At 41.6% G+C, this 14080-nt stretch overlaps 1 protein-coding gene across 1 annotated transcript in view; it reads right to left on the bottom strand.

Annotated features, from left to right (window-relative positions):
* Positions 1-12950, bottom strand: part of SPTBN5 (spectrin beta, non-erythrocytic 5) — a 143786-nt gene extending 130836 nt beyond the window's left edge. Inside the window, exons 1-5 of the mRNA XM_077819983.1 lie at positions 12840-12950; positions 9289-9456; positions 8440-8556; positions 4904-5061; positions 2887-3115 (exon numbers count right to left, since the gene is read on the bottom strand). Coding sequence (XP_077676109.1) covers positions 2887-3115; positions 4904-5061; positions 8440-8556; positions 9289-9456; positions 12840-12950 — 783 coding nt within the window. The remainder of the gene's footprint in view (positions 1-2886; positions 3116-4903; positions 5062-8439; positions 8557-9288; positions 9457-12839) is intronic.
* Positions 12951-14080: the final 1130 nt, after the last annotated feature.

Raw genomic sequence — 14080 nt, 5'->3', positions numbered from 1 at the left:
CCTTCATCAAGGAAAATTTCATCAAAACATATACTTTTCCACAAAAAGGTTGCAATGAATCAACATTTTCCAATGAAAACAACATTTTGTTGAAAACTTCCCAGACAGTTCTACTTTCTATCCAAGGTCAGCCTGAAACACCTTGTTCCTGACTAGCAGTACTCTTGCCACTGACTCCTGAACTTGTCTTGAACAGAGACTGAAAAATATACCACAATAAGCAGTGGTTTTGTGAGGATGGCAAATGTCAACTAGCAACAACTCTGAGACCACAATAGTCATTTATTTCACTTGCTATGTTGCCTGGATTGGGATTCAGTTTTCCTGAAGTAAAAGATTTTATTCTAATCTGTTGTGAAACAGAGTGTGAGGCAAAACTCCCTTTCTATTTTATGTATACATTTTATTTCTTTTCTTTGCACCTTATATTACATTTCTTCCTCATCCCACAGCCCTGTGTAACCCCTAAACCTGAAATGTCCCAGAGATACCATGGCTAACATTGCCTGAAACCTGCTGCATGAAAGTTCAAACAATGCAGAATGACATTCTGTGTCTCTGTTGCTCTCTATGGAGACTCAGCACCCATCTGCTTCTCTCTGCAGACACTTAAGTTAATAAGGAAGGTGTTGCAAGTGAATAAAGGTTTATCAGCTACACATTCTAATCTGCTTTTGCCTATCAGAAATTGTACTTGGAAAAGAGTGGCTGTCCCAATGCTCAAAGAGGAGTGAAACAGCACTAACCTTTAGTGCAGGAAAAGCAGCCCGTGGCATCAGGGCTCCCTTCTGTATGTTCTGCCATCGCACCCAGTTCTGGCTGAAGGATCCTAATAAGTGCATGGTCACTGGAGCGGGTGGGGGAAGGGAGATTTACCTCTCTTGATTGATTCCCTCTGCAATCCTGGTCACCCATTTAGCCTCTGCTCTCAGGCTGTCTTGACACATTGAGGCTTCCCTCCCCAATCCTATTACTGAATTCAGAGCTGCCTATCTGAGGGGACTAAGGACATGAAGATACTGTCATGTGCTTGTGTGTGTGTTTATTTGCGCATGCGTCTGGAGAAGGCAGAGGGGCCTATAAGAGGGAGGAAAGGGAAAAAATGCTGAGGGGAAGAGAAAAATGGGAAATGAAAAGCAGGTAACTGCAAGGAGAAAAATAAACAATGAAAATAGAAAATGCGAACAGGAAAATGCAGAAAAGGAAATCCGTGGAACATTTAAAAAAATGGAGATAGAAATATTCACCCCAAAACCCTTTTCCAGAATATGAAGATGTGTCCTATCTGATCCTTTGAGTTCTTATACAATTCATCTAAGTAGTGCCTATGACGACAGGAACTTTAGGATTGTCTAGATAGATACAGTGGTTGCACTTAAAAAGTTTCCTCACTTCTGATAGAGATTCCCATTTCCAATGATAATCCATTTTACGTATAGGAAACAACTCTCAAGCCGGAAGAAACTCTGCAAGTGTGACCTCTACTCTGTAGATTATAAATGCAGGACTGAGTAATTTTAGGAATATAGTGGCATGAGAGAGGAAATAAACTGGTCTAATGAAGAACCTGAAATATGTCTCCAAGACAGAGTCTTAGGTGTTGTCCAGCCTAATCTTTTTGCCCAGTCTCCTCACTCATGCCCAATCGCTGCTTAATCAAGCTACAAGTCCTCCTCTCCTCCAGCACCTCTGTTCAGAGTACAGTGCTGTTGTTGATATCGAGCTTGGGATATCTGGGATAAAGACAGGATCTCTTTGTCTTAATCCCAGATTAACTAACAGTGCAAACCCTCCATTGCGAAAGCTTTTTACCTTGCCACAGCAAGGGAAATCCTGCTTTGGATTTTTGTCCCTACCATGGTGCAAACATGTCCCTGCCACAGCACAACCATCTTGTAAAAATCAGATGTTGATCAGCTCACACACACACACACACAGGTGAATACTTTTTGGGGTCACTTCATATTTTTGGCAAAAAAGGAAAGGAAGTTTTGCAGATAGGGAAGCAGCTATTCCCAAAGAAAGCTGTCATCATTGCAACAACCACAACATTTTGGCCAGAGTCAGTGAAAAATACCAGCATTTTTTCCATGAGAAATTTTAAAAATGTATTAGTTTAATTTTTTTAATAAAGAACTGAAACCGTTTTGTTTTTTTGAAAATACTAAACCTTATTTGTATGAGTCTTCATTTATTTATTTATTTTGGTTTTATGGGTTTTTTCCCCTCCTTTTTTCCTCACTTTTTCACTTTTGTCCCCTCATCACTGGAATAGAGGGAAAAGCGGAGAGAAAAGGGGAAAAAAACAAACTAAACTGAAAACCAATTTTTTTCAGGTTTTAGTTTTTCATGGATAAACTGAAAATTTTCTACTGAAACATAATTTCATAGATATTTTTACAGATTTATTTTTGTTTAGGAAAAAAGGCTATTTCCTATCAGAAAGTTTTGACAGAAGTTTTTTTGACCAGCACTAATTTCTGCATCACTGTTTTGCTGCAGAGATGAAATGAGTTCTCCATGTGCCTGACTACTTACTAAGCACCTTAGTTATCAAATACAAAATATGACCGAATAAAGAAGCTAATTTCCATATGGCTAAATCCCTTTAGAAAGGCCAGGTTCTAGCACCAGAGTGTGTCTAAACCATTGCCAAATCAGAATTGTCTACTCACACCAGTTGTACCATTTACAAGTGACTGACTGTGCAAGGCCCTGCAGAATCAAGTCTCTGGCATGGTCGCACAAATGGCTTGAGTTAACAGGACTGTGCAGTTAATCTGAATTAAAGCTTTTTCCCCAAACTGGTTTAACTTTATGCTACTGGGGTGGGGGCTCAGTAGAGATAGAAGTAGGAGGCAATTGTAAAAGTGGCAATGCACTGACCTTAGCAAGCCTTTTCTGGACAGTCTGGCCCTGCTTCAGCCTAGAAAAGTAATGGTAATAGAGTGACACATAGGTCATGATGGATCTCTCATCTGGATGAGGCACTGCCACATCCTCAGCATCCAGAAGTTTAGTGATTCCCAGGTGCTTCTTTGCCATGCTGAAGGCATTGTTCAGGTTCTTGATTGGCTGCTCATGCCTCAGTGAGCTGTAGTGGATGAGATCAGGCCTGGATGAGGAGAGGAACATATGAAGGACACAGGAGAGGAGGGTTAGATTTAGAAACTAAAAAAATAGAAATGAGTTACTATCAAGAAGGGTTACACCTCCCACACACAGCTACACGACATGCTGTATGTACACATATATACTGCAATGTAGTATCTGGTGCATATCGTTGCTCTCTTTGTTATGGGCTGTACAGTAACAGCTGTTAACATAGATTTTCCTTTGGCTTTAGAGGTCACATGCTGTGCTTTTGGTGCAGCAGGATCTGTTTTTTACCCAGCTGTCACCATGAAGTTCCATGTGGCCATGGTGTATGTCATAATGACCACTGTAAAGTCCTGGCTTCGTTTAAATACACACAGATTTATATACAAAGGTTGCAACTGAGCAAATTTCTGACACTGAACAAGGAACTTTAGTAGAATGAGGAACACAGAACAATAATCCCTTAAGCATTGACAGGTTTCAAAGTAGCAGCCGTGTTAGTCTTTATCCGCAAAAAGAAAAGGAGAACTTGTGGCACCTTAGAGACTAACCAATTTATTTGAGCATAAGCTTTCATGAGCTACAGCTTACTTCATTGTAGCTCACGAAAGCTTATGCTCAAATAAATTTGTTAGTCTCTAAGGTGCCACAAGTCCTCCTTTTCTTTTTAAAGCATTGAGTAGCTCTCTGCTTTCCTGTAGAGCTTTGGCATAGACCCTTCACTAGCCCTCCCTTGCCTGACAGACAAAGGAAAATTCCCACTCCAGAACTCAGCTCAGCTCACCACAAAACTCCCCATTCCTCCTGCCTCTTGTCGTCCCTGGTTGGTGAAACAAAGACTCACTAGGTAGGAAATTGCGAAGTGGGAATGTTGTCCCTGGCTGGGGAGTTATGCGGTTCTAAGTCTTCCTGCCAACAGATGGAGCAGCACTGGTATCTGATGGGAGAAGAACTGTCCAAGGTGGCAGTCCCCTCTCTCCCTTCTTTCTTCTGTCCCCTGCTGCTTCCTCCTCCCCTCAAGAGGGGCAGAGAGGGAAAGAGGGAGAGCCTGCTCCCTCCAGCTCCCAGCTACAGCTCTCATGGAACTGAAAGGTTTAAATGCTGGCGAAGACCACAGAAAACCTCATTTTCAATAACATTTCAGAAAGTGCAATTGAAACCAGGAGGAAGGTGAAGATCAAAGAAAGCAAATTCTCTAGTATTTTTCTTCATGTAAATGTTTTGCACAGGAGCCAAGTTTTGAGACACAGGTACTCATTCCTATCAATGGCCAGCCAGGATCAGTGAGAAGCACAATTATCCTGCATGGCACAACTAGCAAAATCACACTCTTGAAGACACTCGGAGGAAACTTTGCACCTGCAGGGGACACATACGCTGGCTGAGATGATGATGTGCTTCTAAGGCTTAGGAATGACTAGGAATTAATTACAACAGTGGAACAAAACATGCTCTTGATCTGCCATCAGTCCTTTTATATCATTGTTTGATAGTGACATATTTAATGCTTTTCTAGCATTTCCTACTCGTTTTCTGAGCAAATTAAAGAGACAAGTTTAAATGCAGAGTATATGCTAGCAAATTCATTTTTGTTTCCAGGAAGAGAAAGAGTCAAACTCCATGAACCTGATTCTTCCATTCTTATTCAGGCAAAACACCCACTTAAAGAAATGGTAGTTCTGAATGTGAAGACAAAACCATTTTCTCGTCCATCAAAGAGAATTCAGACCCTGGAAGTCACTATGCTAGAACCAGACACAGTGGCATCAGCTATTCTTGAAGCCTCCCACCATCACCTATTTACCTGTGTACATGAATGAGGGCATTGAAAGCCAGGCCATCAGACCAGCTTTTGGAGAAGTCCTTCACACTCACATTGGAGTAACTAGCAGTCTTATGCTGACACCAGATCAGCAGGGCTTCATTGGCAGACAGTACATCAGCACGGACTCCAAATTCCTCCTGGGAAGACAGCAAGGTAGGAAATTTCAGGATGGCAGTAACTTCCTCCTCATAACAACAGCAGTCACTCCACAACTAAAGCTGCAACTCAGCTTCTTTTATAAAATTGATTTTGTCCCCCTCTGAAATCCACAAAAATTCATATCAGCCTTAAAATTGGTAGGCTAGGTCGAATGCTTTTACCAAGTTGGAGGTGAACAAGGGGTCCCTAAAGTATGCACCCTAAAAATAGGTGGTCAGAGTTCAGAAAGTCTTCTTTGTCCACTTTGTAACAAGCTAATGGAAAACGAGAGAGACATAAAGCTTAGTTTATTTGTCTCTTTAGCCATGATCTGGTGCCCTGCACCAAAATTTAGGTCTTTAAAGTTTAATATTAAAGGTTATTGGATTTTGATTTGGTAATGTCTCTATGGAATCTCAGCTCTGGTGAGTTTATCTTATGCAACAAGTGACTCCTGGAGACTTTGAAAAAGTCTCTAACACTTTTCCTTGGAGAGAGAAAGAGAGAGATATCAAAGTGTAGCCCAACCACAAGGGGAAAAATGTTTCTCCCAAAATGTGCTTCATAAGGCTTGTAGAGGGGAGTGAGGTGTGTGTGGGATCCAATAAATCTCCAGCTTCAGGGGCCATAGGGATGTGGGGTGAGCAAGTCTCTAGATGGGGGAGTGGAAGGGGCAGAGGCTATGGGGGATATGACAACTTGGAGGAGAAAGGTCTCCAGGTAGGGTTCTGAGGGCTGCCAGGAGAAGAGTGGTACAGGTGGGAAGAAGGGATGAGTTCAGAAACAGCGCCTGGGTACTAACACTTCCCTGACTCCTCCACCCTATGGACTTCCGGTATTTCATTAGAGGGGAGTCCCACTGTTGGAAAACAGTGAAGGCAAGTTGGGTAGGGAAGCCCCCAAAGGAATCAGTGTTTTGTCCCAGCTTAGTCATTTGCCATCCACAAGCTACTCCTAAGCATCCCCTAAATCAACAGGGTTCTGGTGGGGGAACAGGGGCTCTGGAGGCATGAGCGGACTGCCAGGAGAGGAAGGGTCGAGGTGGGGGCAGCTTCGTTAATCTGCAAGTTAAGGCTTCAGAGCATTTGTATGAAAAGAGCAACAGTTTGGTGACAAATCCTCACATGGAATAAAGGAGATGTGTTCTGTAGAATTTTTAGTTAATTCTGCTTTCCCTGAAGCAAGGTGACTGTCATGAACTGGTATGTTCTCCTGTCCCCACTCTGTCATTGAAGGTACTTTAAGAATCGTTGGGGTAATAAATGTATAAGAGAGAGTATGCGGGCTGAAATGAGTGAAGCCATATCTTTAGCTAACTTGACAGTGCAACTTACCCAAGAAGGAGGCAGACCTGCATTCTAGTCCCAATATCTACTTCACCCTGGAAATTGGTTTTTTACTTGATGTTAGTGCCAGTCTCTCTAAGGAAGTATAAGAGGAACTCAAGTTTTGTGTGTGAGCAGAAGAGAACATGGAATGCTAAGGAAGCTCTCAATCTCTCTAGAATTACAGCTGAAGGGGGTTTCCCCATAAACTCACTCTGAGTTGCAATTTTCCTTCACTTTTCCTTTGATATTACGATGAATAAGTTGATGTGTATGTGCACCATTGGCATCTATTGGGTGAATTCAGAATTGCTGAATAGTTCATAAGTAGGGAGGGTCAAAGTTTGTAAAATAAAATGTTTTAAATTAAAAATAGCTTCTTGATTTATACCAAAAATTTCATTAAAATGTTTATAATCATTTGAAATGGTCCACATTTTAAATTAAACAATCTGAAACAAAAATGCTGTTCTGAATCAGTTCAAAACAATAAAAAAAAGTTTTAATTTGAATCAAAGCAAAACATTTCCAGTTTTCATTTGGTTTCCCTAGGATAAAAGGGAAGGGAAGAAGGGAGAGAAAGGGAGACAAACAAAAACAAATTTTTGTTTTGATTCTATTCAATTCAAATTGAAATGATTTTTCTTTTTAAAATTCTGCAAAATGAAATTTCTGCAAAAAAATTAAAATGAAAAACATTTTCTCTTTGGTTCTAATTTTTCTACGGTAAATAATTCCTTTTTTTTTTTATACCAGTCCTAGTCATAAGTTTCATGTTGCTATCTGTGAATGGAAATTCTGATTTAGCTTAAGTATGAAACTGAGTCTCCCTGTTCATTCCCTTCTTTTATCATCTCTGGGGAGAACAAGACTGCCTGCAGTACTGTCAACCTGCTCATAACACTTGCAACTCTGCATTAAGTTAATAATTATAAATAGATCTCAGGCTTCAGGGCTTCAGCCACCTGCAGGGTTTAGGAAGGAATTTTTTTCTTCAGTGCACAGCTGGTCAGATCTATTCTGAGTTCTTTTTCACCTTCTGCAATAAGCTTTTTAAGAACTATTTGGACAAACATCTGTCAGTAATGGTCTAGGTTTACTTGGTCCTGCCTCAGGTGACTTCTTGAGGTCCCTTCCAGTCCTATATTTTATGATTCTTTGATCCTTCTTCTGAATAGAATTGCTTTGACTGGAAAAAGGACACTAGATAGTGTGGACCCATGCTCTAAGATGGTACAGAGAATCCTCTTTCTGGTGTGCCTTGCTCAGATGCTCAGGGTACAACGGATCACTAGAGTTGGGATCAGGAAGGAATTTTCTCCCAGGAGGTCAGACTAGATGAGCTAATAGTCCCTTACGGACTTAAAATCTATAAAAATGAGTAGTAGGGGGCCTGTGGTTTTGAATTTAAAGGCATTGGGCAGATGATGCATGTCCTGAAGGGGTCTGTGTGCACTTAGCCAGTGATGTCAACAGTGAAGCTCCTTTATCTGCTGTCAGCCAGTCAGTAGAGGGCAGTGTTAAACACACACACTAGCTGAACACTATAGCCATGTGGATATGATTCCTTGTACTGGCTGAGAGAGTGTCACTGCTCCTCCAGCTGCCTCAGCCAAGCCCTGTGCTTTTAGCGGTGATGGACAATGAGTTTGAATCTAACATCACATGAATGCAGTCGGCAGATGACCAGTATGTCAGTGGCCTTAGATACATTAAACTTTTCTGCACGTCAGAAAAGAACTAGCAAAACTGGAAATAAGTAAATTTTTCACAGTGAGGGTAATTAGTCATTGGACCAGCAAAGCAAGGGATGCGGTACATTCTCCATCGCTTGCCGTTTTTAAATCTAGATTGGATTTTTTTTTTTTTAAAGAACACCCTAATTCAGCCACACATTATTGGCCTAGATGCAAGAATCACTGGGTGAAATTTTATGGTTTGTGTGATCTAAGTGGTCAGAACAGATTATCGTAATGGTCCCTTCCGGCCTTAATCTCTATGAAATCTATGAAACACCTATTGACAATCAGAAGAAAAAAGACCTCGTTTTACCTTATCAAGTGTGATGGAAGAAATCTGGAACCGGAGGATAATGATCCAGATTAATCCCAGGATTAGGGTTCGGTCCCCATCTACAATATTCTCAGGCCCAGTCACCTTTATTTGCACCTGCTAATAGACAAGCAATTCCCTTCAGCATGAAAAAATCTGAGTCTACCGCTCTGGAGGGGGCACTTGTGTAATAAATGATGTGTGGAGAAATATGTTCCCTCTTGGCTGTTATTCAAACAGCAAGCAAAACTATACAATAGAGGAATAGGGTCATATCCCTTTAAATAGTTTGAGAGTCCTTTACTGAATCTGTCTTCTGTGTTTCAGAAGCCACCGAGAACCCTGCCAGAGCAGCAGAGTATATATGTAGCTAGGCCTTCCATGTTGAATATATAGTTAGTCAACGTGGTTATTTGGATTCCACTGTGCCTGTGTGTTACATTATCTTTGTTTTGTAATAAACAAAAGGCACAAGAATGATTTGGGGGATGTCCCTTTTACTAGAAACAAGACAAAACATTGATATCAGAAAGTTCCATGGTAGATAATTTCTCAAGCTGCCAGAGACTAAGAGCAAACTAATGAAGGTACAGGGACAGCAGCAGAACCACCCTCTTCTCTCTCTTGAGGAGGAAACTCTTAGTGAGAGAAGGTTAATATGAAACCAGGTAAAGTTTGTGCATCTGAAGTAAAGAGGGGAAAAGGGACAAAGTAAAAAATCTCCCATCTTCATGGAACACCTCGTTACGTACTATAGGGAAAAAAACAAACAAGCAATCAAGCAAAACCCATTTAATTTTGAAGTTAGCTTGTAAATTGTTCAGACTAGTGTCAGCTTCCACTTCTCACCTTGGATTTGAGGAACGTGATGGCTTTGCTATTGTTCTCCAGAAAATGTACCCTCATCTTGCCCCAGTTTGGTCTAGGCAGTGATTCTCCAGAGAGCAGCTCCAGGAGTTGCAGAAGGTAAATGCCATCCTTCAGGTCCGTGTAGACGTCTTGTATCACAATGTTCACCTGCAAAGACAAAACGCACCACATGGAAACTTAGTTCCCATAACTCTTGCACTTGGCTGACAGATTTTGATTTTTTTAACACAGAGCGAAGAACATTTAGGTGCTGAAGTCACAAGATCTGCTCTGTGAGATCTAGTTTCCCCTCTGTTTGTGTGGAGACCTGCTACAAGGTTCACAGGAATTACACACTGAATGAGGGCAGGCTGGCAGGGCTGTACAGTAAGGTTTAGTACTTTCTATGCTGTTCAACAACTTCTGTACTTTGTGCTTCTGCTACTGGATTATCATCTCTTCTGTTCAGCCAAGAGCATGATGAGCAGCTTTCCTTTATTCAGCCAATGGCCAGCTCCACTTCCAGAGTTTCTTCCACATAGTGTCAAGCAAGACCTGCAGCCTCTTCCTGGGTTTCACCTGAAGACCACTTGGTTTGCTTTACCCATTCAGTCATGGGCTTCTATGCATCAGAAATGGATTACTGAGAGAATGCCTGTTTGGGAGCTTCTCTGGGTGGAGATGACATATTCCCTTCCTATTCATATAATTAAGTTTCGGCCCAGCGTGTTCTTGCCATCTCCTCAGCCCTTCCACTCCCTCCATTTCTGTTTGCTTTCTGAATTCCTGCTTATATAACCCCCTGCCTTCAGCTGTTTTGTAGGCCTATAAAATACATGGAGCCGAGAGGTACTTTCCCTACAAAGGGGATATTTTTGTGTTGACTTTAAAGAGGCACATTCACACTCAGGCTAAAAGACATGCTTTTTTCAGAATTTTTATTGCCATATTTGCAAATAATCAAATCTATCTGTGACTTAATCCCTTACAGTTCACTTTGTATCTAACCTTGCAAATGAAGTGAGTCACAATGTCAAAGTGACAGGTTTCAGAGTAACAGCCGTGTTAGTCTGTATTCGCAAAAAGAAAAGGAGTACTTGTGGCACCTTAGAGACTAACCAATTCATTTGAGCATAAGCTTTCGTGAGCTACAGCTCACTTCATTGGATGCATTGTGGTGACATCATAATCATTTTTGTGGCAACAGACTAATATTCTGAGCACAGGACTATCACTTTGCTGCGGGATCAAGAATGGGCTCAGTCATGATGGGAAATGGTTTATTAAAATACAGCTAGCTAAAAGGGAGCAGTAAAAGAGACTTGGCTAATACCAGCCTCCTATAGATAGCTCCTGAGTTTTAAAGACTCAGCAGCTTTTACACTCTAACTCTTGGCTGAATTCCAATTCAGGGTTATAACGGAACACTAGTTCCGGCCTTAACTAAAGCTTCACAGTCAGAACCTCCATGTCCCAGCCAGAGTCTTATGTTGTAACTTGCTCAATCACGCGTGTGTTCAGATCCACTCACAACAAGCATATTACCCTGCTGCTAAGGAGGTGACCTAATGATTCAGCAATATGGGATGTGGTGTGTGTACTGTATCCTAATTATAGCATGGCTGAGGAATATCTTTTGCCCTCCATGTCATTAACCCTTAGAGTGGGTCATTATTAGACCACACCACACCTTCCAGGGTAATTTACTACAATTTTGAACTACTAATTTCGCAAGACAAGCAAGACCATACTTTTAAGATGAAGAAATAGCTTTTTGAATTAGGAGTAGAGTTACGCGTGAGGAAAATAGTACCAAATAACAAGTTTAAAGATCAAACCCTGCCCTATCATCTGTGGGTTCCGCAGGCCCTCTTGCATCAGAATCAGCAAGAATGGAAAGTACAGGAGCAGCTCAGAGCAATTTTAAGTAGGCATTTTATGTAGGACAAGTAGTTGACAACGTTCTCTTGACTGCTTACCTCCAGGCCCTCAGAGAGCACCCTGTTTCATTCTCCTAGTTATTTCTTTTTCTATCTTCCGTCTCTACCTGTTTAACTGTTGTGTTATATTAAATAGCTCTAAAGTACTGACAGTGATGTCTGACTGTTTTAAGAAGGGAAAAGCCTCTCGCTTGTGTTTTGTGCCAGTTTTATTCATGAAGACAAAATCTTTTTAAAATTACAGTTTGTAATGAACCTTTTTGTATAGATCTGTGCTTTGAACCATCGTGCAGTAATAATAAAATTGTGTGTATATATATGTTCCATTTTTCCATACAAATTGGAATACAGCTACCAAACCCATGCTTTTGAATACACTGACAGCGGGACCACATTACAATTTGAGAAGAACGAACAGAAGTGGGCTCAGTTTGCAAAGCAGTGTTTTTGTCCTACCATTTAATACGCTCACCAGGGACGGCAGGGAATCCAGGCATATGACAGTGTCTGAAATGTAGCTTGCGATCTAAGCTCAGCTCCTTCATCTCATGGGGCCAGAAACTGAAAGTACATTCCTGAGAAGACATGGATAAGCTCCCTACGCAACTTCGTACCTTCTATGGCTTGAAAGTTCTCTCCCTCTCTCCACTTTTTTGATGTGCAAGCAGCTTAAGTTTAAGATTGAAATCAGCTCTTGAACTCTGAGGTATCTTTGACTTCACTGAAATAATACATATGACTAGATGGTGCTTTGATATCTCCTTGATTTCCACTCTTGTTTGGGTAACAGAACCAGGTTGTGTTTCATAGTTCTCACATACTAAGTAATATTTAATCAACCCCTTTGCTCTGCCCTAAAGCCACCAAAGCTTAAAGATGTCTGTCTTTGATGGGTCATCACTGCCCATCTCGCAGACAATAGTGCTCACATTAGTCTAACTCACAGTGGAACCTAAACTGCTCCAATGGTAGCAAGAACAGACCATAGTTTGGAACAACCTCCACTCCACTGTGGGTTACAGTATGCACAGTTGAATGGGAGGCAGCAAGCACTGGCCGTTAAGGTCACAGTCTGGTCAATTTTCCCCAAAGATTTGGAAGTCTTGCAGAGAGCCACAATTTAGTGAATGTCACAGATGATCAGTTCCTATCTTTCTTTCACTTTAAATGAGTTCATATTAAGACTGCATAGTCATAGTCACTGAGGCTGCATGAGACATTGTAGCCCCAGATCAATGGGATTAGATCATACAGATTTTTTCATGGGGGATGCAATTCCTCCCTGGGGCTAATAACTAGGCAGCTCAGGACCTCATACATAGAAGATAATCGAAATAGGAAAATTCACACAAAGGTCAAGAGATTAAAGGAAGACAACTCATGCCACAAGACAGAACCCTGATTTCAGGGGAGACCAGGAACCGAGACCTTGAAGAAAATCAGAAGGATTGTTTTGTAGGTATGGTGAAAAATACTTGATTGGGTCACCCTCCTTGACAGGAGTCTCTGTTGCTTATATTATACATTCAGTAACAGTAAATGCAGAAAGGCTGAGCAGAAGGTGAAATTGGGAATGAAAAAAATAAGTCCAAAGGAGGAGGAACTACCTACATTGTTCTTGTAGAAGACATTGTTTATCCAGTTGGTGAAGGTTTTCTTCTGTGTGGACATACGCTGCTCTTGCAGCTTCTGGATGTGACCTTGTACATATTCTCTATCCATGGTAGCCTAAGAAGACAAACATCAACTTGAGGGATTCACTTCCTCTTCCTCCTACTTTGCTCTCTGCTCTCCCTTCACCCTTAAGCTCTGCTTTCTTGAACACAGCCCCTCCTTCACTACACAAACTACACAAGCACATACACAACCCAGAGAATTTATACCAAGCTGCCCAATCATCTATCACATCATCCTTTTTCATTCTCTCTCTAAGTCACTTGACCCCCATCAGGGGTATCATGGTCTGCAAGCCAGCAGCACCTTCCTAGAGTGTCCTGAAAACAGACGACGGAGTACTGAGCCTCAGTCTCTCCAGGCAGTAGTGGGATCTGCCAACCCAGCCTTTGATGTGTTGGTTGAGAACCTGTTCCAGTGTTATGGTTCAGTTCTCAGTCACCTGCTTTCAGAACATTCTGGGGTAGTGCTGCTGCCTTTCAGACCATGGTCTATTTGGTGGGGCAGATGACTGTCTGGAGAGGGAATGAAAAATATGTGGGCCCCTCCTTTTGATGAGTCCTTCATTGTCAGTACACCCATCATTTCCAGTGGAGTCCCCGACTGTGCCACCTATATGAGGATGAGAGATGTTTTACAAAAAACAAATAATATAACAGCTGCAAGTTTGAGAACCTTTAGTGACCAGAAATTCACTTGCTTAGACTTCTAACTGTATTATCTTTAGAATTTAGTATATGAAGAAATTAAGATTAATTACCTGGAAGAACAGCCTAGCTGTGAAACCAGGAGGAATCTTGGTGTCATGCAGTCAGAAGAGGAAATTACAAAGAGGCAGCTGGCATTGGATCGCTGAAAAGAGAGAAGGGACTGGAACATACCAGACTGACAAACCGCAGGGGAAATGGATGCAAGGGTTGTGCTTTAGAACTTTTAGGTTTCCCTCTGTCTGGGCCTGGCTCTGGGCTGCAGTTACCTACAAAGGGTGGAACACTGGCAGCGTTGTAAACCCACAAGTCAGCTGGCAAGTGTTGGAAAATGGCACCTGGGAGGGTTAGAACAATGCTGGGGTGCAAGCAGCAGTAGCCCATGGAAAGTTGCCTACACGTTATTCTTCCTTGGCTCTAACAAATGAGAATAAGACTAGAAGCAGTTTTAGGACACATGCTATCCCTGGG

This window comes from Eretmochelys imbricata, chromosome 6 (assembly GCF_965152235.1).
Source record: "Eretmochelys imbricata isolate rEreImb1 chromosome 6, rEreImb1.hap1, whole genome shotgun sequence".
Taxonomy (NCBI): domain Eukaryota; kingdom Metazoa; phylum Chordata; order Testudines; family Cheloniidae; genus Eretmochelys; species Eretmochelys imbricata.
This window is presented reverse-complemented; position numbering and strand designations above follow the sequence as displayed.